At 38.2% G+C, this 27,949-nt stretch overlaps 2 protein-coding genes and 1 long non-coding RNA gene across 10 annotated transcripts in view; 1 reads left to right on the top strand and 2 right to left on the bottom strand.

Annotated features, from left to right (window-relative positions):
* ESF1 (ESF1 nucleolar pre-rRNA processing protein homolog) overlaps positions 1–429 on the bottom strand; it is a 63,555-nt gene extending 63,126 nt beyond the window's left edge. The window contains exon 1 of the mRNA XM_029917470.1: positions 292–429. The gene's annotated coding sequence lies outside the window, so the exon portion shown is untranslated. The remainder of the gene's footprint in view (positions 1–291) is intronic.
* On the top strand, positions 358–27,949 carry NDUFAF5 (NADH:ubiquinone oxidoreductase complex assembly factor 5). 8 transcript variants are annotated; one of them, XM_029917472.1, is made up of 12 exons: positions 363–712; positions 3,128–3,168; positions 5,326–5,389; positions 9,507–9,554; positions 10,868–10,971; positions 12,846–12,885; positions 16,027–16,224; positions 20,585–20,645; positions 25,108–25,154; positions 27,153–27,236; positions 27,588–27,670; positions 27,838–27,929. In XM_029917472.1, the coding sequence occupies exons 1-11, from the start codon at positions 461–463 to the stop codon at positions 27,642–27,644; spliced, it is 996 nt and encodes a 331-aa protein (XP_029773332.1). In that variant the 5' UTR covers positions 363–460; the 3' UTR covers positions 27,645–27,670; positions 27,838–27,929. The 8 variants fall into 8 exon arrangements, 5 of the variants coding, with proteins under 5 accessions (XP_029773333.1, XP_029773332.1, XP_029773331.1 ...); XR_003901082.1 differs by lacking the exon at positions 27,838–27,929 and having other exon boundaries at positions 358–712; positions 27,142–27,236; positions 27,588–27,603; XM_029917471.1 differs by lacking the exon at positions 25,108–25,154 and having other exon boundaries at positions 369–712; positions 27,838–27,949.
* LOC115274082 lies at positions 7,697–26,013 on the bottom strand. Its single transcript, XR_003901085.1, has 3 exons — positions 25,931–26,013; positions 25,519–25,665; positions 7,697–7,862 (listed from the first exon to the last, which is right to left on the bottom strand). It is a non-coding gene; the product is annotated as an uncharacterized LOC115274082 (long non-coding RNA).

Raw genomic sequence — 27,949 nt, 5'->3', positions numbered from 1 at the left:
CCTGACCTCACCTTCATTTCCATGGGCCCGCTCTTCCCTCTACCCACCCTCTAACGCGGAGAACACCAGGGTGGTCCCAGAACCACACTCTTCTACCCAACCCGAAACCTCAGGGCGCAGCTACTGGGCTGCGGTCCTTCCAAAGGACCGTGGGGAGGACGAAGGAAGTCTGAAAATCGAGCCCGGAATGGCAAGGAAAAAGGGTGTAACCCCTCATGAATGGAAGGAGACCCTGTCGGAGTTTAGCTCGGGACCCTACACCGCCCTTTTTGAAATTCAACCGGTACTCACCTCCCGGGGAACAGTCGCAGAGTCTCACTCACGTGCGACCCCGACCCACAATCCTCCGCGGGACGCTCCGCCAGGACGGCAAGAGAACTGGTCCAAAAGACTTCCCCGTTCCCTCTACGGCGACCCGTAGCGTTAGCTTCGGAGCCGCTGTGGCACAGGAGCAACATAAATGTGCCTGCAAGTGGCGTTACCGCAGGAGATGTTGCGGCTCCGCGGGCTCAGTCACCGGTGGTGGAGACCTTCGGCGCTTGGGATCCCAGCAAAGAACCTTGGCCTTAGAAAGGTCGCTTCCGGCGTCTCTCCACCGGGCAGCCCCTCGCGCAGAGCTCTAAATATCTTCGACCGGGATTTGAAGAGAAAACAGAAGAACTGGGCGGCCCGGCAGCCCGAGCCCATGAAGTTTGACTACCTGAAGGAGGAGGTGAGTCCGCGCGGCAGCAGAGGAAGGGCGGCGCCGAGCTCTGGCTCCGAGTCCGGGGGCTCCGGCCTGGCCCCAGCAGACCCCACCTCGCCGTGTGACCTTGAGCAGCCTCCCTGTCTGTCTGAGCCGCTACCGAAATCACTGAAGGGGTGGACCCGGATATTTGTAAGCTATTCACTCACTCGCTCACTCACTCACTCACTCAGTAAATAGTGCTTGAATTATATACCTGTGTGTCCTGGGCAGAGTAAGACCGCTACCCTCAGGAGGTTTCATCCTTGTCGAAGTAATTTCAGCCAAAGGTGAGGTACTAAAGTGAGGTGGCATAATGACTGCGGTGGTCAGAGAAGGCCGCTCAGGCAGAGATGTCATGATGAGGCAAGCTGAGATCTGGAGGGAATATAGTCTTACAATCAAAGAGAAGGACAGGTGTTCCTGAGGCAGAAAGGACCTTGTTGAGGAGAGAGTGGGAGAGGAGGTCAGGCCGAGAGGACTCGGGTTATTAGGGCGGTAAGAGATGAGGACTTCGGGTTTTCTTGTCCGAGCTGCCCATTCAATATGATAATCTCCGGCCATATGTGGCTATTGAGCACTTGAAATGTAGCTAGTCCAACTGAGATGTGCTGTAAGTGTAAAATACACTGGATTTCAGAGACTGAAAAAGATGCAAAATAATATTTTTATCGTTACTTGTTGAAATTATAGCTTTGATATATTGGGTTACGTAGAATATGTTAAAAATAATTTCTACTGTTTCCTTTTACGATTTAAAAGTGGCTAGGGGCGCTTGGGTGGCTCATTCGGTTAAGCCTCCGACTTCGGCTCAGGTCATGATTTCACATTAATGGGTTCGAGCCCCGGGTCAGGCTCTTTGCTGACGGCTAGCTCAGAGCCTGGAGCCTGTCTTCAGATCCTGTGATTCCTTCTCTCTCTGACCCTCCTCTGCTCATGCTGTCTCTCTCTCTCTCTCTCTCTCTCTCTCTCTCTCTCTCTCTCTCTCTCAAAAATAAATAAAAACATTTTTAAAAAATAAAAAAAAAGTGGCTATTAGAAAATTTAAAATTACATATATGGCTTTCATTATTTTTCTGTTGGTCAACTGCTCTAGAGGAATGTGAAAGCCTGTTGAATGGTTTTAAGCAGTGAAGCAATAGGATCTGGTTTGTGCTTTAAGAAAGTTAATTAAGGTAAATTAAGGTCTCTGATTTGTGCTGGTTTGAAAGATCTCTTCCTATGCCCTGGGTAACTAGAAACTAATGGCTTCTGCTCTCTGGATGCAGAGACCAAGTTCAGGCCTAAGTTAGGGTTTCTTTGGGAATGAAGCAAAACTGAAGTTAAGTATAATGAACTCTATACTATACTTAACTGAACTATATGGAAAAGCAGGGGACAGTTTTTGAGCTCCTTTTGACAGAACTGTGCAAGCCTGGCCTGACCTGATGATTGACTGTTTCTTTTTAGGGTTCCTTAGACGATGTATATTTCTAACCACTCTTCTCCAGGCAAAGCGTGTAGATTACAACTTGACCGAAGCCTTGTCAATGTACAGGACTAGAATAAATGAGATAAAGTGTATGACAGTTCTTTTTAATATAAACAAAGGGTATTCATAGTGAAATAATATACCAAGTGGACTCCTCTAGAAGACTTCTGCTGCTACCTCTTTCCTTTCACTTTCTCCCTCCAAAAGCAAATACACACATGTTCTGAACTTCCAAGTCCTAATAAAAATTCTGGGGTGTTTATGAAGGAACAGTGGAATGTGAGGAATATTAGGCTCCCACACCTAACTCCTGTCAGATGACCTAGCAAAAGGAGGCACCTCCCCTCTGATCTCTTTTAGATTGGGGTGGGATTGGGGAGAATAGCAGGAAGTACAGTCTCTTCAGGTTTGACTGACTTTATAATTTGCACATGTTGCTTAGAAAATTTACCTGTTTAGTAGTTCCACAGGCTTTCTTAGTAGTTTTCAAGTAATAAGTTTTTAAGTGATCGCTTATACATTGATCTGTAATAAACCCCAGCTAATAATATTTTTTCACTTTCATATGCCTCATGCTAATCTCTGTGGACAGTAATGTGCCTGTTATGCTCCTGTTACTTCTTATGCTTGTGATCTTATAGCACATGGAATGTAAAGGTCAAATATCCATATCCATATCCATGAATATTTAGTCTTGAATTCATTAAATGGACTTCTGAAGTAATTTGCCTCAGTCTGTTTCCTGGGGTAATTTAGTATATTATGTTCCTATTTATGATTTATGGTCAAATTGAAAATGGGATAGAGAGAAGTACTTATCAACATGTTGAAACATTAGTAATCTATGGATTGTTAAATACTAGAAAAAGAGTGTTGCTTTTCTATTACCCCTACTTGGTTGATATATATCTTGCCTGCTTGTAATCCTTCAGGTTGGAAGTCGGATTGCAGACCGTGTATATGACATAGCTAGGTAAGTGATGATTATCATAATAAAATATAATTTTTGACTGGAGATTCAAGAGATTGAATGCTGAGAGCTTTATGTCTGGAGTGGCAGAATCTAGAAGAATTTATTACTCTAATTAGTGATGTTAAACACACTCTAAATCTCTCTTTTTTTTATATATGGGAGAGCAAGTGTTCTTTTTTCTTCATTCTTACCCCCCCCAAAAAAAAAAAAAAAAAAGGTAGCACAATTCCTAGCTTCTCTTTGAGCCTGAATGACTGATCCATTTTCATCCTACCAAAAGCCACTAGTGAAAACATTGCTCTAAAAGTGGGGATAAAGAATTGAACACGTGAATTTTTAAGATTTACTAAAACCTAGCTTGGAATGTTTAACTAAAATTGACAACAGAATCTTTTAGTATCTAAGTGAATGAGAGAGTCTGCCTAAATTTGTTCCCCAATCAGGTTATATGAGACTTTGACTATTTTAACTGTTCTTAATGGCAGTTAGGTTCTATGACAATTATACAGAGGCAGATTTGAGAAGAGAACACTTTCATGAAGTAGTGTTAAAACTGTGATGAATTCATTGCTGTATATTATGCATAACAAAAATTTCACAGATTCAAGTTTACGGCTGTATGGCAAGAACCACATAAATGATGGTTAAGTAATGGCTTTACTGTAGAATTGCTCTGTGGTGTTAGCAGATCACCTTTTGTGATCTTTTTAAAAGACATCGTTAAATTACACCAACACGGAATGAATTTATTACATTTGTCTATAAAAGGAATTTTATAAAATCAAAAACATAGCCAATTTTTAGAGATATCCTTGCTACTTAGAAACTTAGGGTGAATTAATTTCATAAGGTAAAAAAATGCTTCATTCTTACAATTAATTACCCTCATTTCATCTGTTTTATTAGGATCCATTTTTTAAGGGTCTCAAACAAATAGCTATTTCTCTACATTTGCTTGGATTTTAGGCCATTTATTAAAAATAAAACACTGAGTTTTCTAAATCAGAATGGATTTTGTAGTCTTTTTATATCTTAGTACTGAGCAAAACATAGTTTACAGAGAGACCTGTGATTATGGCTAAAAGCATGTCTTAAACTAACATTAACTCTTTAGAATTAAATTATTAAAAATACCAGTCCAAAAAAAAATACCAGTGTAAATGTCCTTGCATTTTTGTTCTGTTGTTATAAAGTATAGTTTATATTATTCACACCGATCTTTTGTTGATTTTTAAAAACTAGCCCCAGAGATTATTAAATGTCTTACTAGTGGTATCTGAGGTCCACTCAATACTGTTACAATTTGTGATAATAATAGCAACTCATAATCAACATTTGTTGAACAACAGTATGTGCTAGGTACTTTCTATACACCGTTTCATAAAATTCTCTTGAGGGAGGTAGTAACTTTTTCATTTTATAGATGGGGAAACAGATTCAGTAGGATGAAATCACTTGTCTAATGTCACAGAACCAGTAAGTTGCTGGTCCAAAATTCCAAATTACATCTTTTTGATCCTGAAACTGTAATACTTCACCATGTCACACTGCCTGTGTTCACGGTCAAGATAGCTGGCATTATGTAAATAAATAGTTCTTTCTCATACCAGTTCTCCAGTCATCTATTGGTGTTCTCTATTTTTGACATAGGTTTTTAACAAATTGAAAAAAACTCTTTAGTTGGTGTTTTGTTTTGTTTTTAGCTTAACATTAATAGTTCATAGTATTTTACGTGATGATTTTAGGTCCTGTGGCCTCAATAAATTTGAGAATAAGAGATGATTAGTAAGTTTCAGAGAAGTATGCAGATATTTTCATGTTAATGTACATTAGCTTCTTTTCATTCTTTATTTGGATATATTATCAAATTTTTAAGTTTTTAATACTAAGTTTGTTTTTTGAATCCACGTCATAAAGCAACCTCATGGAAAACTGGCTGACTTTAGGGTCCTATGAATGTCTGTACCGGACAGAGTTGCTCTTTCAATGTGTTCTCTGGTAGAAATAGCTTGTGAGGTGAGACAGAAAAGGCAGATGATAAAACTTTTTGAAAGTTGTGTTCATTAATGTCTTTATTTAAGAAAAATCACTTCTTAATAATTGTTTTATGGACTGTTTTATTACAGACAAAGCATAACTTCTGTGTCTACTTTTTAGAAATTTTTCCCTTGCTTTGGATGTTGGTTGTGGAAGAGGTTACATAGCACAGCATCTGAATAAGGTTTGTCTATTCAATGACTTAATTTACTTTCAGAAATAAAATTGGCTAATCTACAGATAGAAAGTCTTCCTTAATTCAGCTTGTATTGTAATTAGGCTTTGATGATATCAAAATTGCTAATTTTTTTTTAATGGAAAACCAGTGGTTGTTTTGTGTCACCTCTTAAGTATTTTTTCCTTAAAGTGGTTTTTCTTTCTTTTCAATCCATTTTATACAGTAACTCCTACTTAGACTTTCTTTAAGTCTATGTAAGATACGTTGCTCTTCATTCCCATTCTGTGCAAATGTTATTGATACCTCACAATAAAATCAGACTGACATTCATTTGGAAAATGTGATTAAACTAATTTTTTAGCTGGGAAAAATATTTTATCATTTGATTAGAAATCTTCCTGTGTGTTTATATATAAGTAGCCTCTAAAGGCTTATACCATTTTATTTTGCACTTTATAATTCATACCATAAAGACATCCATCTATTGTTTTAACCCCTGTATATATTATACTGCGTTGGACACCAATTAAAGTGGGCTTTCTGTGTAAAATCTACTTCGAAGAAACATACACTTGGGCCAGGGTGGTGGGAGGGGGATGAGAAAGGCTGTCCAAACACTGTTGTATGCTGGAGTCCAGCTCCAGCAGGTCCAGGAGTCCCTGAAAGGATGGATAGTGTCAGCAAAAAAGAGTGAGAGAGCCTCAAGTTTCTTTCTTGATCACCAGGCAGGCATCTCTGTTCGGTCTGCTATGGTGTCTTTTTTTATTGCTCAAGCAATAACATGACATCAGAAAATAGAATTTTCCTTGTGATAGAGGCTTTGATCATTGAAAGTGTACAGAAACAAGTTTTACAGAAGTATTTTTGTAGAACCATCCCAATTTATTCTTGGCATCAGTCCTCAAGATTAAGAAAGTAACAAACCTATCTTATTTTGTATGGGTTGTTTTTTTGCCAATAATTACAACTTTGTTTTTAATTAACAAGTTATAACTGAGTCTTGTAATGCACTTACAGTGAGGTTGAGTAAATTTTATAAAGCAAGAGAATGACAGGATGTTTTTAGTAAAAACAGGATATATACATATTATTTAAGTTAGTAAAGCTAAGATTAAAACATAGGTTAAATTGTATACAGATAGGCTAGGAGTTATTTTATCTAGCTCATTAACCATAAGGGAAAGAATGCTTGTTAACAAGTTGCTTGAGAAAGCCGTTTCTTTGATGCAAGCACAATGGCGGCCTGTGTGTGTTGGCCTTGCACCTGGGTTTCTAGTTTTTTATCCATCCTCATAACTTAAGTCAGCACAAGGGAGGGTATTTGTGGCTCCAGTTACCAAAGGTATATGTAGCAACTTATGTCCGGTCCTTGTTTGTTTCTTATCTCTAAGTTAGGCTCTTTTTCTCCAAGTCAGAGTTAATCATGACTCTTGTGTTCTTAGCCCCTCTTATGTCTTGGGTCTGCTAGACTCATTAGAAGAACCTTTTGGCAAACATCTGCAGTGCTTTGATCTAAAATCTCTTATGCAGGGGCAGGAGTATGCTTTTTCTTATGGGGTAACTGTGTGAGGAATATTGTTCTGATTTGGAACATTATGAGGCCTAATCAATAACAGTGGTCCCATTCCCAATATGAGCCAATAATAGAAGGAGATACCAGTTTCGCTTCATGGCAGGAACTGTGCAAACATCTGCCATTTCTTTGCTGTGACTGTGTCATCCAGCAAAGCTGATGCTACTCCCAGCAGTTGTGGTCAGCAGGTCAAATCTGTTCTTCTAGTTGCTCAGGCCAGAAAACTTACTCATTGACTCCTCTTGTGTCCTCCCCTCCACATTGAATCCATCAGCAAATTTTGCTTGGATTTCAAAATATATCCTTAACTCTACTACCCCTTACCACTTTCACTGTTATCATATTGGTCTACACTGCAATAGCCCCCTTATCGGCCTCCCTGCTTCTACCTTTGCCCTCAATAGTCCATTCTCACAGCAAAGTGATCCTTTTAAAGCACAGGTCAGTTCATTGCCAGTCATCTGCTCAGAATTTTTGCCTTCTTGTCTAACTCAGTAATAAGCCAGTCTTAATCCATAAGGCCCTCAGTGATCTGGCTGCCTAGCATGTCTCTCACTTCATTTTCTTCCCCTCTTTACTTACTTTTCAGCAGCCCTACCCATCTCAGTGTCTCTCAAATTAGCCAGGGCTTTTCATTATACTTGTTATTCTCGTGTTCTTCCCCAAGATATCTCTGTGGTTTACTTCCTCACCTCTTTCAGGTCTTTGCTTAGATGACCCCTCATCGAAACTTCCCTGACTATTCTATAAAATAAGGTCCCATTCTCCACTGGGCATTTGCCTTATTTGTTTCCACAGCACTTATTAGCATCTGATGTATGTTTGTTTATTTGGTGTCTGTCTTCTCCTCTGGAATATAAGCTCCATAGACTTGCTCATTTTTGGTCACTGCTAACTTCCCAATACCTAGAATATACAATAAAGATTTATTAAATACATATTGCAAGATAACTTTGAAGTTTTTCCTTCAGTGACTGGACAAAGTCAGGGGGTATGGTGGGGCGAGGAGCACAGGGCATTCCTGTTTTAGATTTGCTGAGTTTGAGGTAACAGTTGACTATATTAGTGTTAATGTCTGACATGTAGTTAGAACTGTGGAACTGGAATTGGGGTGTTGAGGTTAAGAGCATTGCCTTGAACTTGGACAGATAGGGATTTCAAAATCAGCTCTGTCACTTGCTGACTGTATATTCTTGGGCCAGTTACTCAATCTCCTAACACCTCAGTTTCTGTAAAATGTGAGTAGTAATACCTATCTCCAAAGGATAGCAAGAGGATAAAGTGAGACAAGGTATGTCTGACAAAGTGTTCTTATTTGGAACTTATTGAAACTTTGGAACTTATTGTTCTTATTTGGAAGCCTGTCAGAGGTGACAACTGAAGCCATAGGAACATAAACTCACTGGGGCAATAGTGTAGAAAAGAACCTTCCACAACTTAGGGATGGGAGAATGAAGAGTAATTACACCACAGAAATTGGCAAACACTACAACTCTGGGCACTTTTTTATTGAGAGCCTATAATTAAATATTCACTTGCACACCAGTTGCACTTGGGTAGTCAGCAGTGGCCAGGTTATGATAGGGTATCCTTTCCAAGTTGTGGGCAGGAAGTTCTTTAAGAAGGGGGTGGGCATGAAGTGGGAAGGATTAGTTTCTTTAACAGAGGAGGGGAGGACTACCAAAGAGCTGGACTTCAGACCAGTCAAGTGAAATAGGACTGAGAGCAGACACACTGTGGTAGTTGATTAGGTTGTTGGTAATCTTTGTAAATAGCATGAGCAGTGAGAGTGGGAATAGGTTATCAAGAATTAAGGAGAAAGACATTGGTGAGAATTAGAGTTGTAGATTACAGACAGAACAACCAGAAGGTAGGTAGAGGTGAGGAGATCTTTCCAGATCGGGAGGCTCATGACTGTTTCGAGATCAGGGAAAAGGACACAGAAGACAGAAATGGAAGATTTGATAGAGGTGGTGATGGAGGGAGTAGGATCCTGTAGAAAAGAGTATAGTGGAAAGTGTTAATCTAGGAAAGAAGTGATGCAGTGCTCTTTTCTCTTAGAAGGGAGAGAGGAGAGATGAAACAGGAAAAATGAAATCAATGAACCCCCTGTCCTCCCAAGTATCTGTGTTTATTAAGTCTTTTCTTTACTCTGTGTGAACTATTTGAATGAACAACGAAAAGGGAGGAAAACTATCCAGGACTTATGTGGCCCAGGAATGGGGGGGACCAGTTCTCAGCACGTGTAAGCCTTCTTCCCTTGGAGTAAACTAAGGTTGTTGATTACTCACACCTGAGTTGTATATTTTATTAAATATAGTTAAATGCGTTAAATATAGGCATGGTTCTTTAAATTTAAATATGTGTTACTTACTATGTTATTAAAGCTAGTTGTGTACTGTACTGGTTTTACTTCAGAAAAGTACCCTTACAAAGCTGAAAATTAACCTATGAATTATCACTTTCTCCTTGAGCAATTTCAACAGTTGTTTTGTTAGTGGGCTTTTTGTTAGTTTTTTGTATTATCTAATTAGCTTTATTCCATTGCAGGAAACCATTGGAAAGTTCTTCCAAGTAGACATTGCAGAAAATGCTTTGGTAGGTAGTTTTTTAACACTATTGATTTCTGATCTGTTGGTTGTATTTTTATTTCCTTCAAAATGAAAATAGCTTTATTGGGTTTTTTTCTGACTTTAAATATAACACATATAAAGAATTAAACAATACAGGAAATGTAAAAGGGAATAAAATATCACCCCTTGTCTCCTCCATTCAGGGACAACCACTAGTAACATTTTGATCTTCACCTTTGCAGATGTATAGCTAACTCTATAATTTTATACAAATGATATAATGATAACATGCTATATTTTTCACAGGATATCATTCAATAAATGATATATGTACATAAAAATTCCATCTTTTAAAGTGACTATAGAGTAGTCTAATATAAGAATATTCCATGATTTATTTGGCTAAATTTCTGTTGATTTTTAGTTTCCTAATAACCAACATGGGAAAGAAAATCTTTATACAAAGCACCTTTGTATTTGATTTATTTTTCTCCCTGGGAGTAAATTTCTAGTAGTGGAATTTATGAACTCATTGATGTTCATCTTTAAATTTTTGATATACATCTCCAGGGTTCCATTAGAAAGAAAGAATAATACTATATGAAAACACTTTTTTCTCCTATTTGGCAGCACTGGGCCAATGGTTTCTGTCTTTGTCAGTTTGATAGGCAGAAAGTAGAATCTAACTGATATTTTTATTTGCACTTCGATTATGAATGCAGCCAAATAGCTGTTGATGTCTTTTGGCTATTGGTATTTCTTAATTTGTGAACTTGTAATTTTGTGATGTGTCTATACCTGCATTGTTGCCTTAGCATGTTCTTATTGTGGGGAGTTCGTAAGAGTATGTTTTTTGGGGATATTAATTTCATCATCTGTGTTGTAAGTATTTCCCAAAGTGTGTGATTTACATGGTTTATGGGTTTTTAGAAGTTTTTGATTGGTTTATCATCACATAGATTAGTCTTTTCCTTTATAGTTTCTGGCTTTTGAATCATGTTTGCTTAAGATGTTTCTACCTAAGAGTATAAAAATATTCACCCATATTTTCATCTAGTACACTTATGGCTTCAGTTATGCCACTGAAACTTTCAGACTTATGTAATTTGTTTTGGTGTGAGATAGGATCCTATTTATGTTTTTCCAACCCACTAGTCAATTTTTATGTCATTTAAGAAACATTTCTTGAACTTCTTTATTGCTCTGTTTTTTTTGGAAAGGATAGAAACTGCCAAATATAACATTGACTTAAATTTCATAATGATTGCATTAGTAATTGAAATTCTATATGAATGTGTTTTGAACTTTTCTTTTTTTTTAACTTATATTAATCACTAGAAAAATGCCTTAGAAATGGAAATCCCTACTGTCAGTGTTTTAGCTGATGAAGAGTTCCTTCCCTTCAGAGAAAATACATTCAACCTAGTGGTTAGCAGCTTAAGGTTGGTAATCCGTTTGTACTTCTTCAAAATGCATGTTTTAAATAGATAATTTATGCTATAAAGTTTTAATATTATGAGGTAAATAAAATTGCTAATGGAGTAAATTCTTTTTTTTTTTTTAATGTTTATTTACTTTGAGGTGGGAAAGAGGAAGAGGGAGAGAGAATCCCAGGTAGGCTCTGTGCTGTCAGCATGAAGCAAATGGAGGGCTCAATCCCACAGTGAGATCATGACCTGAGCAGAAATCAAAAGTTGGCCACCCAACCTACTGAGCAATCCAGGCACCCCTGGAGTAAATTCTTAATACCTTTTTAAAAGTCACAAACAAGTTTTCTTGGTTTATAAACCGTAAGGTTTCTTTGGTAAAGAATTATAAATTATATACTCCCTAGTGCAGATAATATAGTATCTTAAGTTTTATCTCCCCAACTTTTTTTAGTTTGCTAAAGCTGACCTATGATAGAAGGGTTTTCCTCCCTGATATATATTACTTAGTATTGATATTAATGGAGGCAGGAATTGGAAAGAATATACTGGCTCCAATATTCAAATGTTAGAGCACCCTTACAAACTCACTCTGGCAAATAAGGAAAACCTTCAACTTCAGTTTTTCTACCACACAGAAATATAGTCCTGTAGGTTATCTTTTTCCATTTGTGCTTCCTACTGTGGCCCTCCACATTTATTACCTAAATATATAAACACCTACTGAATAGATTATAATATACTAGGCTCTGAACTAGATGCTTTGGGGGAATACAAAAATGAATCCAGACAGAGATCCTGCCCTCAAGGAACTCAGAGTCTAATAGAGAAAATAAAATATTCTTTTCTTTAAGACTTTTTTTTAAGTTATCTCTACACTCAACATGGGGCTTGAACTCACAACCATGAGATTAAAAGTGAAATGCTCCACCAACTAAACCAGCCAGGTGCTCCAAAAATAAAATATTCTATGTGGTACCTTATTTCCGTCTTGTTTTATAGTCAGATTTTTTTTTCAAAGATTCAACATGCTCTTCATGTCAGCACAGCCCTTTTGATAGCTGTTTTTAGAGTGACCGGTCACCCAAGACTTTGCCAGTGTTAGCACTAAAAAGGCTTATGTCCCAGGAATCCCTCAGCCCCAGACAAACTGGGAGAGTTGCACTCTTGCTATTTCCTTCAGTGAGTTTGTAATCTCTTCTCGGCTTTTTAAGATATGCTGAACAAGTTTAGAAAAGTATTCACATTCTAACATGAAATGAAAAACATTACAGAGAATATTGGTCTAAAGGAAAGAGCTCTGAACAGGAAGTCAGTGTGTGAGTTTTAACTCCTCTGATTGTTGTTTGCAAGTGCCTAATTCTGTTGTTTCCAGTTTCCCCATAAGTGTGATAGAGCTTACAATATGGTATAACCTTAATTTTTAAAGTGTCTAATAATTGTCAGAAAGCATTATGAAAGATAAATGTGAGCTTAACACAGTTTGGTTTGAAAATAGCATTCATTGCTGTCCTGGAAGTCAGCATGAGAGGATGCCACCTCAGTCGGGAAAGAATGACCATACTCTACAGAGGCTGTGATTCTTGCCATCACATATCACCATGCACTGGGAGAGGGTGAATAGGGGCAAAAGAAAATGGAAGAGATTTCCTAAATTAAGTTTTAAATACTTTTAGTATTTATAGAACTGTCAAGTTTTCTAGCATGACACAAGGAAGTTTTCTTCTGGGAATATTCTTCACTTTAAAACATATGAAAATAATTAGTAAATTTTGGTATGCAGTTTCAGGCTTCAAAATTCACACCTTTTTTGTGGCTTTTCTTTATATGAATGATAATTACACTAATTATATGAATTAAGCTAAAGCAAATATGTTTTCATATTCTAGTTTACACTGGGTGAATGACCTTCCTAGAGCACTTGAACAGGTAAGAAACTTAATGTTGACTCAAATAGGCTATGGTATTATTAGAAACTGCTAGATATTTCTGTTTTGACCAGAATCTTCTAGATGTTTTCCATTTTATTCTTCAGACAATTGGAAATGAAAGCAAATCAAGTATTTATTATATTCTATGGGCCAAATACATTTGATACTTTTTGGCATATTAAGAAGTACATTGGGGGTACCTGGGTGTCTCAGTTGTGTAAGCGTCTGACTCCTGGTTTCTGCTTAGGTTGTGATCTCACAGTTTGTGAAATCAAGCCCCATGTCGGGCTCTGGGCTGACAGTATAGAGCCTGCTTGGGATTCTCTCTCTCCCCCTGTTTCTCTGCCCCTCCCCTGCTCATGCTCTCTCTTCCTCTCTCTCAGAATAGAATAGAATAGAATAGAATACAGAAGTACATTGCGTGACACCTCTTTGCCTAGGAATTCAAGAAATTTAATTATGGAGATGTTTTAAATATGTATGAAAGCTTATATATTGTCCAAAATAACTTGGAACAGTATTGACAACACATTTTCTGTGTGGGTTCCTTTTCTTAATTGTCTATAAATTTTTTGTGGGTAGGAACCTATTTGTTTATATTTGTATCTTCCCTACACCTTTTACTTACAGAGTGTGAAGTACACTTGTTGGTTGGCATTTGTCAGTGCACTGGTGAGGAGTAGGTAAAGAGCATTGTGCTTAGAGGAGGGAAATCACTGGGCCATTGAGTGGCCTGGGAAAGCTTCATGAAAAGGGAATTACTTGAGCAAGACCTTAGAGGATAGGTCATATTTGGAGTGGGAAGTCAGAATCACAGGATGGGGGGAGGCAGAAGAGCCTCACGAGCATGAAAGGACAGAGAGGGACCCTATTTGGAGATTAAGATAGCACTGGGAAATGAAGTACGTTGGGAACAGATTTAGGAAGACTTAGGTAACAGATTGAGGACTTTAGGTTCCATTTTTTGTGCAGTTAAAGAGCACAATTTTGTAGAGAATTTTGAAGAGGAAAGTAACATAATTAAAAAAGCTGATGGGCAAGATAACTTCCATATCATAAGCACACACTCTTTGCCTATCAGTGTGCCTTGTTTTATATGTGTTAAATAAATGACTCTGTAAGATGTTTTCATTTTGCTAGTTGGAAAACTGATGTCAGAAGTTGGTTCAATTAAAGAGACTGTGTCTATCATCCAGGCATGAGAGAAACTAAAGCTTGGTGGCAGTGGCAGGAATTAACAGGAAGAGAGAGTATTTGGGACTCCTATAAAGGAAGAGTCAACCATTTGGCTGGTTGGATCTGAAGATCAAAGACAGGGAGGAGTCCAAGCTCACCTTAAAGTTTTGAATCTGGATGCCTGGGAAAGAATGGTAATGATCAGATGAAGAGAATGGAAAATAGTAATTGACAGAGATATGGCAATTGGAGAGGGGAATGGGTTTGAGAATAAGTGTTATGTGTGTGTTGGTTGTGTTGGGAGAGTGAGTGCCAAGATACAAATGTCCATGGCACAGGGAGACGGAAATGAGTTTAGTGTTCAGGGAAGATATCCAGGCTAAAGATAGTGATTGGGAAGTCATCCTTGTGAAATCCATGGGAATTGATAAGCCCTCTGTAGTAGGGAGAAGCTGCAAAGAGCTGAGGAGTGACTCTGGTACTTGCTAGGTGACAAGAGAACAAAGCAACACCAAAGGGACAGAGGGGAAGAACGCAAAGATTTTACAGTTGGTTTACTTACATACTGTTTTTTTTATTGTTTCATGATATGTTAAATATAAATTTAAGATGGATACTTTGATTAGCAGAGCCTACTATGATTTGGGATTTACTTCAGAATCAATCCTTTCCTGTAACGTTCCTCACTGTTGAGAATAGTCAGAGTCAAATCTATTTACGGATGGTAATTCTAAGAAGAGAGCCAGTGAGTAAACATTTGTGATTCTGGAATCCATTCCAACCACTGTTTTGCTTAAGTTATCAATTAAAAATTGTTTTTGTTTTAAAGCTGGGAAATAAGTTACTTCTCCTTACAGGAAACTAATATTTGATTAGGTTAATGCTGTGAATCATGATAGTTTCTGTTTAAATTAGATTTTTTTGCATAACAGACCACTCCAACTTAATGATTTAAAACAACAGTTTACTTAGTTCATGATTTTGTGGGTTGTGAATTTGGTTTGGCTTTAGTTAGGGAATTCTTCTGGGTCTGGCCTGGCTCACATGTGTCTGTGATCTGCTGCCAGATTGTCCTGAATCTGGCTGGTCGAGAATGGCTTTGGCTGGGACGCCTGACTGATTTCTGCTTACCCCTTACCAGGCAGCTCACTCAGGCTTGTTCACAACATGGTGGCAGCACAGGGACTCCTGTAAGGCCATTTCAGACCTTGATGTGACACTGGTACACTGTCACTTGCACTGCATTCTTTTGACCACCACAAGTCACAAGACTGTCCCAGATTTAGGGAGAGGAGTAGACTTCATCTTTTAATGGGAGTTGTTACAAAACGACATTTAAAGGACACAGATAGGTGTTTGTGATTTTTGCAGTCCACTGCACTTTAAACATTTTTTCCCAGTATTTTTCTGACTATAAAATAACTTGTGGGGTGCCTGAGTGGCTTAGTTGGTTAAGCATCCAACTCTTGATGTTGGCTCAGGTCATGATCTCACAGGGATTGAGCCCGGGATCAGGCTCTGCAGTGACAGCACTGAGCCTGCTTAGGATTCACACCCCCCATTCTGCCCCTCCTCCACATTTATGCACACTCATGTGGACTCTCTCTCTCTCTGAAAATAAATAAACAAACTTAAACAAAATAGTTATGTAAGTAATTTGTGTCTATTAGAAAAGTTGAAAACAGAGAATATATTTTGTAGGTCTTAATGCTATCAATTAATTATTAACTATTAGTATAGGTATTAATACTATGTTATAGTAATATCATACAGCAGTGCCTTTCTGACCTGGTTGCCTTAGATGTTATTTATTAATTTTTCTGATTATTTGACAAAAATAAGAATGGAAATCATAAGAATATTGATTCTGATACCATATGTTTATTCTTTTAACATATTTTTATCCTTCTAACATTTTGTTGTGTAAAATTTTGAATAGTTTGTTGTCTTGTATTTATTACAGATTCATTACGTTTTAAAACCAGATGGAGTGTTTATTGGTGCAATGTTTGGAGGCGACACACTCTATGAACTTCGGTGTTCACTACAGTTAGCGGAAACAGAAAGGGAAGGAGGATTTTCTCCACATGTTTCTCCTTTCACTGCTGTCAATGATCTAGGACATCTGCTTGGGAGAGCTGGCTTTAATACACTGACTGTGGTAACTATCAAGAGAGTCAATATTTCTCATTAACCCATTAATCACACAGTTCAGAAAGAACTTCTCATCTTAAAGATAGGAAACTATAGGTATTGATGGTATTATGGAAAAGTTTTGTCATCTTTTTCTCTTTTTAAATTTAGTTTGTACAAACGTATCTTGACTGACAAAGGTACGAACATAACATTTTTAGTATTTGTTACCTAAATAAGTGGCTAAAAAAAAAAATGAACCTCAGTTAACATGGAGGTTGTTTTCTAAGACCTGCTATTCCAGTGCATTAGAATCTTCAGATCCAGAGTAATGTGTAATATGAAAGAGCATTTCAGATGATTGGGAAAAGGGGAGGTACAGGAGCACTTACAGTACTACATTTCTCACCAGCCCTCTACTGAAATAGTGCCATACGAGGCAGAAATGAAGAAAGGTATGTTCATTTATGATCCATGGTAGAGGATGTAGGACTATACTCCATGAGGGCTGGAGAGATCTGGAAAGAGGACCTGTAGGCTGTCAGGAGAAACATGGAGTCAACACAATACAGTGATGGTACAGGGCATTAGTGTCTGACAGCTATAATTTGGTTCCTTACTTTGTCCCTTTAATAGGGGAATTGGGAGATTTGCTTCACATCTCTGGACATTCATTTTTTTTAAAAAATTTAAATGTTTCTCACCTGAGTTTGGGTGTGAGTATTAAGATAAAGGGGGTAAAGTGTCTAGACCATAGTAGATGCTCAGTAAATATTTGCTCCTGCCTTCCTCTCTCCCTCCTCATCCCCCTAGCACTTTGCTGTCCAAGGCTTCCAACAGGGAATAATCTGGAAAGACAGTGGTTGCCCCCTTCCAGCTCCTTTCCTTAGCGGAGTCATTCTAAAGGATGTCATTACTGCCTCCAGATACTGATTGAGTAGACTTGCTATGATTTTCCTCATGCCTCAGGGATAGACATATCTCTTTCATAGAGGAAATAGGAATATCTTGACAAAGAAGGCTTTTCATTGATGATAGATTTAAGATTGAAATAACCATGTAAGGAGATTTAATGTGAATATTTTTCATAAAGTAAACCAACCAAGAATAGATTGTCCTATCCTTCCTTGTTTTGACAGAAGGCACAGGGCATTAGACCTGTAGGGTCTCTGAAGTTGGAAAGGGGCTTCAAGGGAAGGGGAGAGACAGTAGGCTAGAAAATGACAGCAACTTTCAGGATTTCACAGCTGTACAGCTGTGTGTTTTGTAAGCCGTTAATGGCCTGAATCAGCAGAAACGGCATTCTAAGATATTGGCAGCTGGAAATGCAGAAGTTCTGCCTCATGGTGAGGGTTCTGCTTTGTAATTAAAGCAAATATTGGCAAACGCAGGCAATTGTACATAGAGGAATCACTGTATGGTTTTCAGTGTTTTTTAATTATGTAAGTAACAACACATACATTTTATACATTAGCCTGTCATTTGCCCTTAATCTCCCAAATCTTAGCTCTTTCCTGAGAGTAACAGTTTTCAAAATTTTGGTCTTAGGATCTTGCTAAACACTTAAAATTATTGAGGACCTTAGAGAGTTTTTGTTATGTAGCTTATATCTATCATTAATCATATTAGAAATGGAAACTAAATTTTAGATTTCTACTAAAAATGTTTAACCTGACATTAAAGCATTTAAAATCCCACATTTCTGTTAATTAGGAAATCTATTCTTCTCTAAAAAAGTGAGCTGAATAACTCAAACACTAAGATAAGACAAAAATATTCACGTGGAATCTTCTTTATGGTTTATAAAATTAAGGGACTTGCTGATTTAATAATAAATTATCCAGATTTATTCCTTGAGACCTATACACTGTCTCTAATGTGCTATATTAATCATATATCATAATTTATTATATATAATAATTATATATAATTATATATCATAATTTATTGTCTAAAAATCCCATCCCCCAAAACTTTTATATAATCAGCTGCACAGGTTTATATTGCATACAACATTAGGTATATTATTTTTACACTTTACACTGTGATGGATGTTTATTTTCAGGTTAAATCAATATTGCCTGTTTACATTTATATGACTTTCTTAGTGAATTATTTTCAGAGTTCACATTCTGAATGAAGCTCATTTCCCTTTAAAATAGAGTTGCCAGTTTAATATATTATAATAATATATTAAGAGAAAACTACAGATATGGTCCATCTTAATTTGACTTTGACAAAAGACTTTGACAAAGCTATTGTATTTTTTTGATTGAGATGCAGATAATGCTTTTAGTTTCTTCAAAAGATTATTTTCAAAGGATGTTGCTTAATGGCTAGGTATCAGGCTAGAAGGAATTTTGTTTTTAATCTTGTGATCTCTTTTAAAAAATATAGAGAAGAAATTGACTACCCTTATGATCATGCATATGTTAGCAAGAAAAAGGAAATAAAAAAATGTATAAATAGAGTGAGATAAACAGAGAAAGTCTAAAGTGAAAAGAAGTCTCCTCCTGGCTTCTGATACTTGGTCACTCACCCCAAAATTGATCTTTGTTGTCTTGTATACCCCTTCTGAACAATGTTAAACCATAGGCCACAATGCAGTTATATCATTTAAACCTACATATGCAACAATATATATGCTCTGTTGGGGTGTCTGGGTGGCTCAGTCAGTTAAGTGTCCAGACTTCGGCTCAGTTTATGATCTCATGGTTTGTGAGTTTGAGCCCCACATCGGGCTCTGTGCCAATAGCTCTGAGCCTGGAGCCAGCTTCAGATTCTGTATCTCCCTGTGTCTCTGCCTACCCACTCTCCCCCCAGTTCACACACTGCCTCTGTTTCTCAAAAATAAACAAACATTTTAAAAAAGTAAAATATACACTGTTACATTTTTTTTACATTTTTTACTAGCTGTATAGTATTTCATTAAATAGATACAATTTATATAACCAGTTCTCTATTAATAGACTTTTAGATTGTTTCCAGTTTGTTTTGTTTTGTTGCTATTTCAAACAATGCTGCAGTGAATTTCCTTTCACATAATCTCGGCATATGTGTCAGCTTAATTTCTGGCAATGGAATTGCTGGGTCAAAGAATCTGTACATTAAAATTTTGATAGACAGAGTCAAATGACTCTCCAAAAAAAAGTAGCATCAGTTTATATGTCCCGTCAACGGTATATGCAAACCCTTGCTTGTATTTTGTTTTGTATCTCTAAGGTTAAAAAGAAATATAGTTATTTTGTTTTGCATTTCTCTAGGAACTAGAATAAATGTTTTTGATAAGTGTTTTTTGGGGCTTTGTTCTTAATTCTGTCAAAGTCCAAAATTGGGAGGGATAATTAATACATTAAATAGAGTGACAAAACATAAAGATCTAGACACTCCAAAGTGATTAGTGCAAATAAGTTCAAGTTTCAGATATATGCTGCATTATGATACCAAACTTGAAAAAAAAAAAGTATCCTATATTTTGGGGCTAGTTCCCAATATATACAAATCCTATATCTCTGTGCTTAATAGAGACTTTTATCACGTCACAGCCCCAGGCTGATTGGGGAGCCCATCTCTATCCTATGGTTGTTCCGTCTGGCTCTTGCGTCTTCTCAGATTACCACAGCGAAAGGGATGGCTTGGAAAAGGATCACTAGTTCTCTATGACCTTGCTCTCTCCTTTCCTTTAACCAGAAAAAAAAGTGTTTTTCAGGCGCTGGGAAGTATCAACGATCACCAGATATTTGGGGAACATCCGTGGTCTCTGCTTCTGTAACAATCAATTATAAACTCTTGTATCAGGCTTCAGAAAGAACGGGACATAATTGCCCAGAGTCCATTTGAGAAATAAACTTTGTGTCAGCAGTGTGCCCGTCTCCCAAGTGAGCCAGTGTGGCATGGCTGTATTCCTAGAAGTACACTGGAAACATCTTAGGACATGACCCTCTGGCTTGGTTCAGTGTGTCACATTTTCAGAGATTGGTATTGACTATGTATAGAGCAATGTAATAAGTGTGTATAAGGATCTGTAAATCTATAAATTTTGCCCAGAGGACTAACCTCTCCCTCTAAAAAATTACAATGTCCTGGAAGAGTTTTCAAAAACTTGAAGAGGATGATGGTTCGCAGATACAAAACAGACTTTTTCTGTGTTGTTCCCAAGGAGAGACCTAGAACCACTTGATGGATTTCTCTTAGAATTGTGACTATTTATTTTGTAATTTGCCATTTTCATAAAACAAGCATAAATCAGATGACATCTGTGAAGAATATTGTAAAGAATATTCCTGTTTACCATGAGAGATTGTTCTGGGTAATCTCTATGTCCTGTTTTCAAATCTGGGTTTTTAATGATACATGTCAAATGAATATTCCTTTTTCTTTTGAAATAGGATACTGATGAAATTCAAGTTAACTATCCTGGGATGTTTGAATTGATGGAAGATTTACAAGGTAAGGCACTTTAAAGACTGTTTAGACTCCATTTGAGAGTCATATTTTGAGAGGAGACTCTGGCGGGCTCAGGGGCTAACCATAGGATTACATTGGTGAGAAAAAAGCAGACTCTTCGTGGAGCTTATAAAATAAATTGGGTGAGGCAAACATCACACAGCTGCCATGAAGATGAATGTTAAATTAGAATCCTGGGAAGCACCACAAATTGGGGTGCAGGGTGCTGTGACTGCCTATAAAAGGATGGTGGGTCTTTCTTGAAGGGTACGTCTGCGGCTAGTAGAGCACATCGGTGACTTTCTCCAGCAATAGCTGGCAGCTCAGGTCCAGGCACAAGAAAGCAGGTTGTTGAGTTAGTGTAGGAGTGGGGTTTGTCAAAAGGACTAAGTCCTTGTCTGAGAGTGTCAATGAAGTCTTGTCTGAGGAAGTGGTGATTGTGCTCTAGGAGATGAAGATGAGTTAACTAGGTGAAAAGGGGAGGGAAGGGAGTCACAGGCGGGGAGAACAGCATGTGCGATGACTCTGGCGAGAAAGAGCATGGCAAGTACTGAGAGCAGGGCATTTGGCTAGAATACTGGGAATAAAAAGAGAATTAAATAATGAAATTGGTGAGTAAATGGGGGCCTTACAATCCCTGTTGAGATGATTTGTCTTTATCTTAAAATGCTGCTTTAGGCATTTTAATGGAGGGGAGTTAAAGGGAAGTCATGTTACCAGATTTGCATTTTGAAAAAAGTAGATTGGCATATCCTAGTTGGGAGGGATTCATTGCTATAAAGCTTACTGAGAAATGATGGTGGGGGCACCTGGGTGGCTCAGTAGACTAAGCGTCTGACTCTTGATTTTGGCTCAGGTCATGATCTCATGGTTTGTGAGCTGACAGCATGGAGCCTGCTTGAGGTTCTCTCTCTCCCTCTTTCTGCCCCTCCTATCCCCCTCCCCCCCCAATAAATAAACATTAAAAAGAAAAGAAAAAAAAAAAAGAAATGATGGTGTTTTGGACTAAGGTGGTAGCCGTGGCGATGGAGAGAAGTAAATGGATTCTAGAGATAATTTAGGAGGTAAATTTGACAGTCCTTGCTGATGGATTACATCTGGGTGAGTGGAGAGAGCTATTTCAGACACAACTGCTGAATTTTTGGCTCACACAACCAGGTAGATGGTGCGCCTTCCTTGATAGAGGAAACAGTAGAAGACCAAGTATGGGCAGGAGCACTTCTTGAGTTCACACCTGACTATTTTGGGTTTGAAGTGCTTGTGAAACATCTAAGAGGAGATGTCAAATAGGTGGTTGGGTGTATGGGTATGTCATTTAGAGGAGGCAATTGCCTGGTTAAAATATCAAGAGTCATTTGTGTATTGGTGATATTTGAAGCAATTTCCTGGAATGAGGCCATGAAGTGAGAAGAGAACACAGCCAGATGCTGATCCTTTAGGAACCTAACGTACAATGACTGTAGAAGAGGGACATGTCCAGACATGTTACAGATGTGATGACAGAGGCAGGGAAATGGAGAACCATTGGCAGAGAGAGGGAGGACTAAAATATCTTAGAGACCGTGGTACTGGTGATTATTAACACAGCAGTCACCCAGGGTCGTGGCAGTACTTGGGGTACAGACGGGAGCTGAGTCAGGTGCCAAAGCCTCCGATGATTGAGGAGAGGGTCTGGGAATCTGACGTCTGTGTCTGACTGCAAGCCAGAGTGGGAAAGGGGGACAGCCAAATCGTGTAGTTCTCAGGAGCCCAATGGTTTTTAACAAGTTAGAGAGGTAATGGCTTTGAGGAGCAACAAGGATACAGACCCTATCTCCACATCCTGAAATAGGTAAGGTGTGCAGACCTCCATAGCTGCCACTGAGGGGGCTTCTGCAGAACTGATTTCCTCTAAGGAGAGTTTGAACTTGCCTAAGAAATTGTGAGCTTTGGCTTCTTATTACACAAATGGCATAGGCAGTTTTGATGAATGAGAGAAGCTGAAGTGATTAAAAGTATGTTCTTTGAAACCAGAACTGTGTTTACCTAGGGAACCTTAATCTGATCCTGAAAAATGAGAAGATGATTTAAGCAAGAGAATTGTAAGGATAAGTAGCTTGCAATTGTTTACAGGTTTGTAGTTTTTCTTACATGCTGTTGCAGTTCTCAGGAGTCCTCTGCTAACTAGTGTATCCGTAGATTATAAGGGAGGATTAGGCCCAGGTGGACACTTGTCTGTTAGTGGCGGAATTAGGTGCCAGACTCTTGCTCTGGCATTCTCTTACCTCACTGTACTACTTCTTTCATCTACCCATTTGTAACACTGTCCATTTTACCCATCAGCCAGCCTCCTCTGGGAATGGTACTTCTATTGGCTTTACAAGGGGAAAGATACGTAGCTGAAAACTTAACTATTAGAGTCACTTTTCTTTATAATTCAAAGGATTGGTAGCCTATAGCATGCATGCCTCAGATGACGGGACCAGTAACGAATCACACATTCCCTCCCAAGCACTTGGCTCTCCATGATGTAATCATTGGGCTCTTCATCCAAAAGCTTGAGAGAGGTGGTGATGGGCTGATGATGTATCATTCAGATTCTAACGATAAAAATATTTCTCAAATGCAGCATTTATTTTTATTCTGCTATATAATAAATGCTGTGCTTATGATTCATTTCAAGAGAGAAGCAAGAAAGAGACTAGAAATTAGATGTATCACTTGGAAAAGGTTACTGCCCACTGATTTAAAAATACAGAACTTATTCTGTGCTGGGTGCAATTTTGTGAGGATTTCTCATATCCTAATTTTACAGATTGGCAAATGGAGACATTGCGAAGTTAAGTATCGTGTTCGTGGTCACACTGGATCTGTAATCCAAAGTCCAATACTTGATCTGTGTGCATTTTTTTTTCATTGAAGTAAAATTAATAGTAAAATTAATCTTAATTATATAGTTACCTGTATTTTTAATCACTACCCAGACAAGGACTAGAACATTTCCAGCCTTCTCAGAAGGTTGCCTGATGCTGCTACCCAGTTGATTGTCCTCACTTCCCTCAAGGATTTTAGTTTTAAATAGGTCCTATATTTTGAGGACCTCTTGCCTAATATTTACCTTAAGAGGCTTTTTCAGTGCTTCTTTGATTTTTACTGTAAAGTCTTTTACATAAATCATATGTTTTAGTCTTTGAGTGTCTTATCCTTAGGAGGTTTAAGAAGTATTATCTAAAGATAACTTGTAAAAGTGATATTTAAGAAAGTAGATATGATCCATAACTGCTTGATTTTATTACCATTTATTGAACATCTACCATGTGCCAGCTATTTAGTCAGTGATGAAAATACATAATCCCTTATCTCAGGGAGCTTGTGCTCTGGTAGAGAGACAGATAGACAGACATAAGCATTTAACTGTAAAATGAGATCATTGTGTTTTAAAGTACAGAGAAATGGAATCCCCAGATCTGCTTAGGGACCCAGGGGTGCTTTTGTAGAATAGGCAGGACCTAAGCTAAAACGAGTTTGCCAGGAGAGTGGATTGGGTGCAGGTTTGGGCATCTGGGGCATTGCTTTCCAGGCCACGGAAATGGTCTGTGTAAAATCATGGAGATGTAAGAGGATACACACTTCTTTCACTTTCCTAATTAAGAGACTCCACAGTAATTCTGTATTGCTTGAATACGTAGAATGGAGAAATGATAGAAATGATGTGGAACAGTCCACCAGAGGCTTCTAGATTTTATCAAGTGAGCTTGGTAGTGTGTGTGGAGAATTTATGTAGAGGAGAGACCATCAGATCAGTTTGTTAAAAAGCTCACCCTCCATGGGTGCCTCCATGGGTGCCTGGGGCTCAGTCGGTTCAGCATCCAACTTCGGCCCAGGTCACGATCTCACAGTCTGCGAGTTTGAGCCCCATGTAAGGTTCTGTACTAACAGCTCTGAGCCTGGAGACTGCTTCAAATTCTGTCTCTCTCTCTCTGCCCTTCACCCTCCCTCTTTCTCTCTCTCTCAAAAATAAACATTAAAAAATTTAAAAAGCTCACCCTCCAGCATTGTTTATAAGGTATACTTTATGAGGAAGGTAAGACTAGAGCTAGCATGGTTCATCTCTCGTGTTACACATGAGAAATAACTTGCCCCAGGTGACGTAAGAGATAGAGCCAGGATTTAGGTCCAGTGTAGAAGCCTAACTCAGATCCCAAAATCTCAACCACTCTGCCTTCAAAGGGTTAGAGGCAGCTGAGATGGGAAGGAGAGTGGTCCAGGGATGAAGGGAGGAGGGGAAGAGCTTGGTGACTACTTCCAGGTGTACTACTTTGCCTACTGGAAGACAGTGTTACCTTCAAATTTGTTTCGGGTATTTTATATTGTTACACTTTTTCTTGATGGTTGTAGTGTTCTCATTTAAGCTGCCATTATTATTAATTCACAGAAAAAAGTCCAGAATGTTGACCTAATTTTACAAAACAACTTGTGTTATCAGCTGATGAATGCATGAAAAGTTTTGGAGGCTTTCACAGTGGTTTTAAGGTAAGTTCAGTTTTTCGTTGTTGTGTTTTTTAAGACAATACTCAGTATTGTTCCTCCTAAAGCATAATAAATTAGATTTCTATGCAAGCAATGGAACTTAACCTTAAAAACACTGTGAGAGTCTTAAACACTTACCTGCTTCCTGGATTTTTATGTTATCCCAAAGCCCAGAGCTGGTCAGAAGTCCGTTAAAGTGTTTCCCAGGTGATCTACCATGATGCATTATGAAGTGTTAGCATTCCATTTTGAGGATGATAAAACTGAGTTTAATTAGAGTTAAGTGACTTTGCCCCAGATTCCTTAAGGCTCAGAACTGGGGTTATGATCTTAAAGTCTAGACTTTCTACCCCCCCCCATCACTGACCTGCTCCTGGGAGGAGATGGTAGGGTGGGTATGGTGGTGTGCTTCTCTTGTGAGGCAAGGGTGCAGTGCTTCGGCAGCAGAATTACTGTTACACAGTAGTGCTCTCGAATTTCCTTATGAGAACATTGTGCCTAATAATCTTAGTGTCTGTAATACCAATTATTTAGAAGACATTTTAGAATTTTTAGCAAATTAAGTATTTTCCCCCTCCCTTGGCCCCTCTCTCATAGTATATTATTTACATTAAATAATTTAAACCTGACTTCCACTGGTATTGCTTATAGCTAATGTGTAATAAGTCACGGCACTGAGAAGGTGAACAGAAATAAAAGCAACATAGCCATCAATAGCAATAGATCCTCCCACTCCGACCCCCAGTTTCCTCTGTTCACTTGATCTGGCCAATACTCACAATGTAGGAGAATGTTTTAAAATTAGGTTACGTAATGGGTCTGTAATGTTAGCCCTAGAAGCCTTTAGAGATCTAGTCTGGCTACCTTGAGGACCCAACACACTTGGTCTAAGGTCATCTAGCTGCTTTGTGACAGAGTGGGATCCATCTTTTGCTTTGTGATGATTACTGTGTTAGGTTGTATGTCTGCTGTTCTTCATGAATTGGGGCCATTGTACTCACAGGACACTGGACATTGCTTTTGGTGTTGGAGATTCATTACTTTAAGAAATAGTAGGAACTTTTTGGGATTGGAGAGAAGAGAAAGGTTCACCTATTACAGCTGATATGTTGATTGTTTTTAATAAGGCCATTGTAGACTTTGAAGATTATTTTTAAACTTCTAAAGAACAACTGATATTGGGAATTTTATTGGTTTATTCTGTGAAAGTAGAAAAACCAAAGTAAGAATTGATCTTTGTGTAATATATAGAAAATAAATATAAAGGATTTTTACTTTTGAAATTTGTTTTGATTTTGTAGACTAGTTTAAAATGTGGCCTTTCAAAGTAATTTTGTTTAAATATGTGCATAAAAATGAGATACACAACATTAATTGTTAATGAACAGTAGAAGGGTATTAATCCTAGCTTTTAGCTATCAACCTGAAGGAAAGAAATCAAAATTTTAAAACATTAAGAAAAGTGCCCCTGAAAAGAATGCATATAAATCTTTCCTAACCTGAGATTAATAAAATATTGTAAAATCTGAAAACACCTCGTAGTTCTGGTACGATCTAATGAGTCTCAAAGCCCTCTCCGAAGTTTCACGGTCAGGCAGACGTCTGTGGCTTAGGATGAGTGAGCTAATGTAGGAGTGCCCTCTCCGCCTCAGAAGAGCAGCTGAAAGGGGCATAAGATGTGGCGTCCTTGAAAAGGTCCTTGCCAGCTCCTGATGACTCACCTGGAAGGCCGGTTGCCTTCTTCCTGCCCAGCTGGCCTGCTTCAGACCACTGCTGGCAAGGAATGCATGCTTATGGGGCCTGCCTCCTGAAATTTGACTTCTTCACTGGTTTTACTATCCGGAAGCTTAAGTAGCTTGGCCTTAGAGTCACTAAGAAGCTGAGCTATAGTCTGTTTTCAAGAATGGGGATGGGTGTAGTGTTGGATAAGAAGAGGTGTGTGTTTTGAGCGGCTCAGACTTTTGGCAGTATTATCTAAAACTGTCTGTAGTGTATTTTTAGGTATGGGTGAGAGTAACTGTGCTTGGAATAGAAAAGCCCTGCTGCACCGAGACACGATGCTGGCGGCTGCGGCAGTGTACGGAGGTAAGGGGGCTGAGCATCCTTTCTACCCGTGCCTCACTGAGGAGCTCGTGCCGCGCCATGTTTGCCCCTTCGAATTTCCAGTTCTTTTTCTTTTCCTGTAAAGGCATCATTAGATTTCTTGTCCTTCCTTTTAGAACACAAATCCTGCAGTTCCATAGCCTCTTTCCAAACAGCCCTTACGGTATTCATAGCTGTCAGCTTCTCAGTGTTGAGTATTTTTCACATGAAGCATTTTCGGAGTCCTCCCAGTATCTCAGTATCCATTTCTCTTTGAAGGACTTGACCTTTCATTCAGCATTTTTTTTTCCTACTTCCATTTTTTCAGATCCTAACTATTACTTGTTTTTATAGAAATGTATGGAAATGAGGATGGTTCAGTACCTGCCACATATCAAATCTATTACATGATAGGATGGAAATATCATGATTCACAGGTAATATTATTAAGACAAATCACTTTTCTCAGTGGGTTCATGTTTCCATTTACTTTCTATTTATTTATATAGGGTGGGAGATTTAAAATATATAATGGCATTAATGGATTTAATTTAAGCTGTATATTTGTCTATTTCTAATATCTTTAATCTTTCATTATTTTCAGGCAAGACCAGCTGAAAGAGGTTCAGCAACTGTGTCATTTGGAGAGCTGGGAAAAATAAGCAATCTTATGTCACAGGAGAAAAAATCACAATAAATATTTTATCCAGTGTTTA

This window comes from Suricata suricatta, chromosome 12, assembly GCF_006229205.1.
Source record: "Suricata suricatta isolate VVHF042 chromosome 12, meerkat_22Aug2017_6uvM2_HiC, whole genome shotgun sequence".
NCBI classification, from domain to species: domain Eukaryota; kingdom Metazoa; phylum Chordata; class Mammalia; order Carnivora; family Herpestidae; genus Suricata; species Suricata suricatta.
This window is presented reverse-complemented; position numbering and strand designations above follow the sequence as displayed.

Excerpts from the sequence above, each read along its gene's own strand:
- NDUFAF5 (XM_029917471.1), top strand. The coding sequence starts at position 461 with ATGTGCCTGCAAGTGGCGTTACCGCAGGAGATGTTGCGGCTCCGCGGG. Across the intron at positions 5,390-9,506 it reads TAGCACAGCATCTGAATAAG|GAAACCATTGGAAAGTTCTT; the intron begins GTTTGTCTATTC and ends ATTCCATTGCAG. Across the intron at positions 20,646-27,152 it reads ATTGATGGAAGATTTACAAG|GTATGGGTGAGAGTAACTGT; the intron begins GTAAGGCACTTT and ends GTGTATTTTTAG.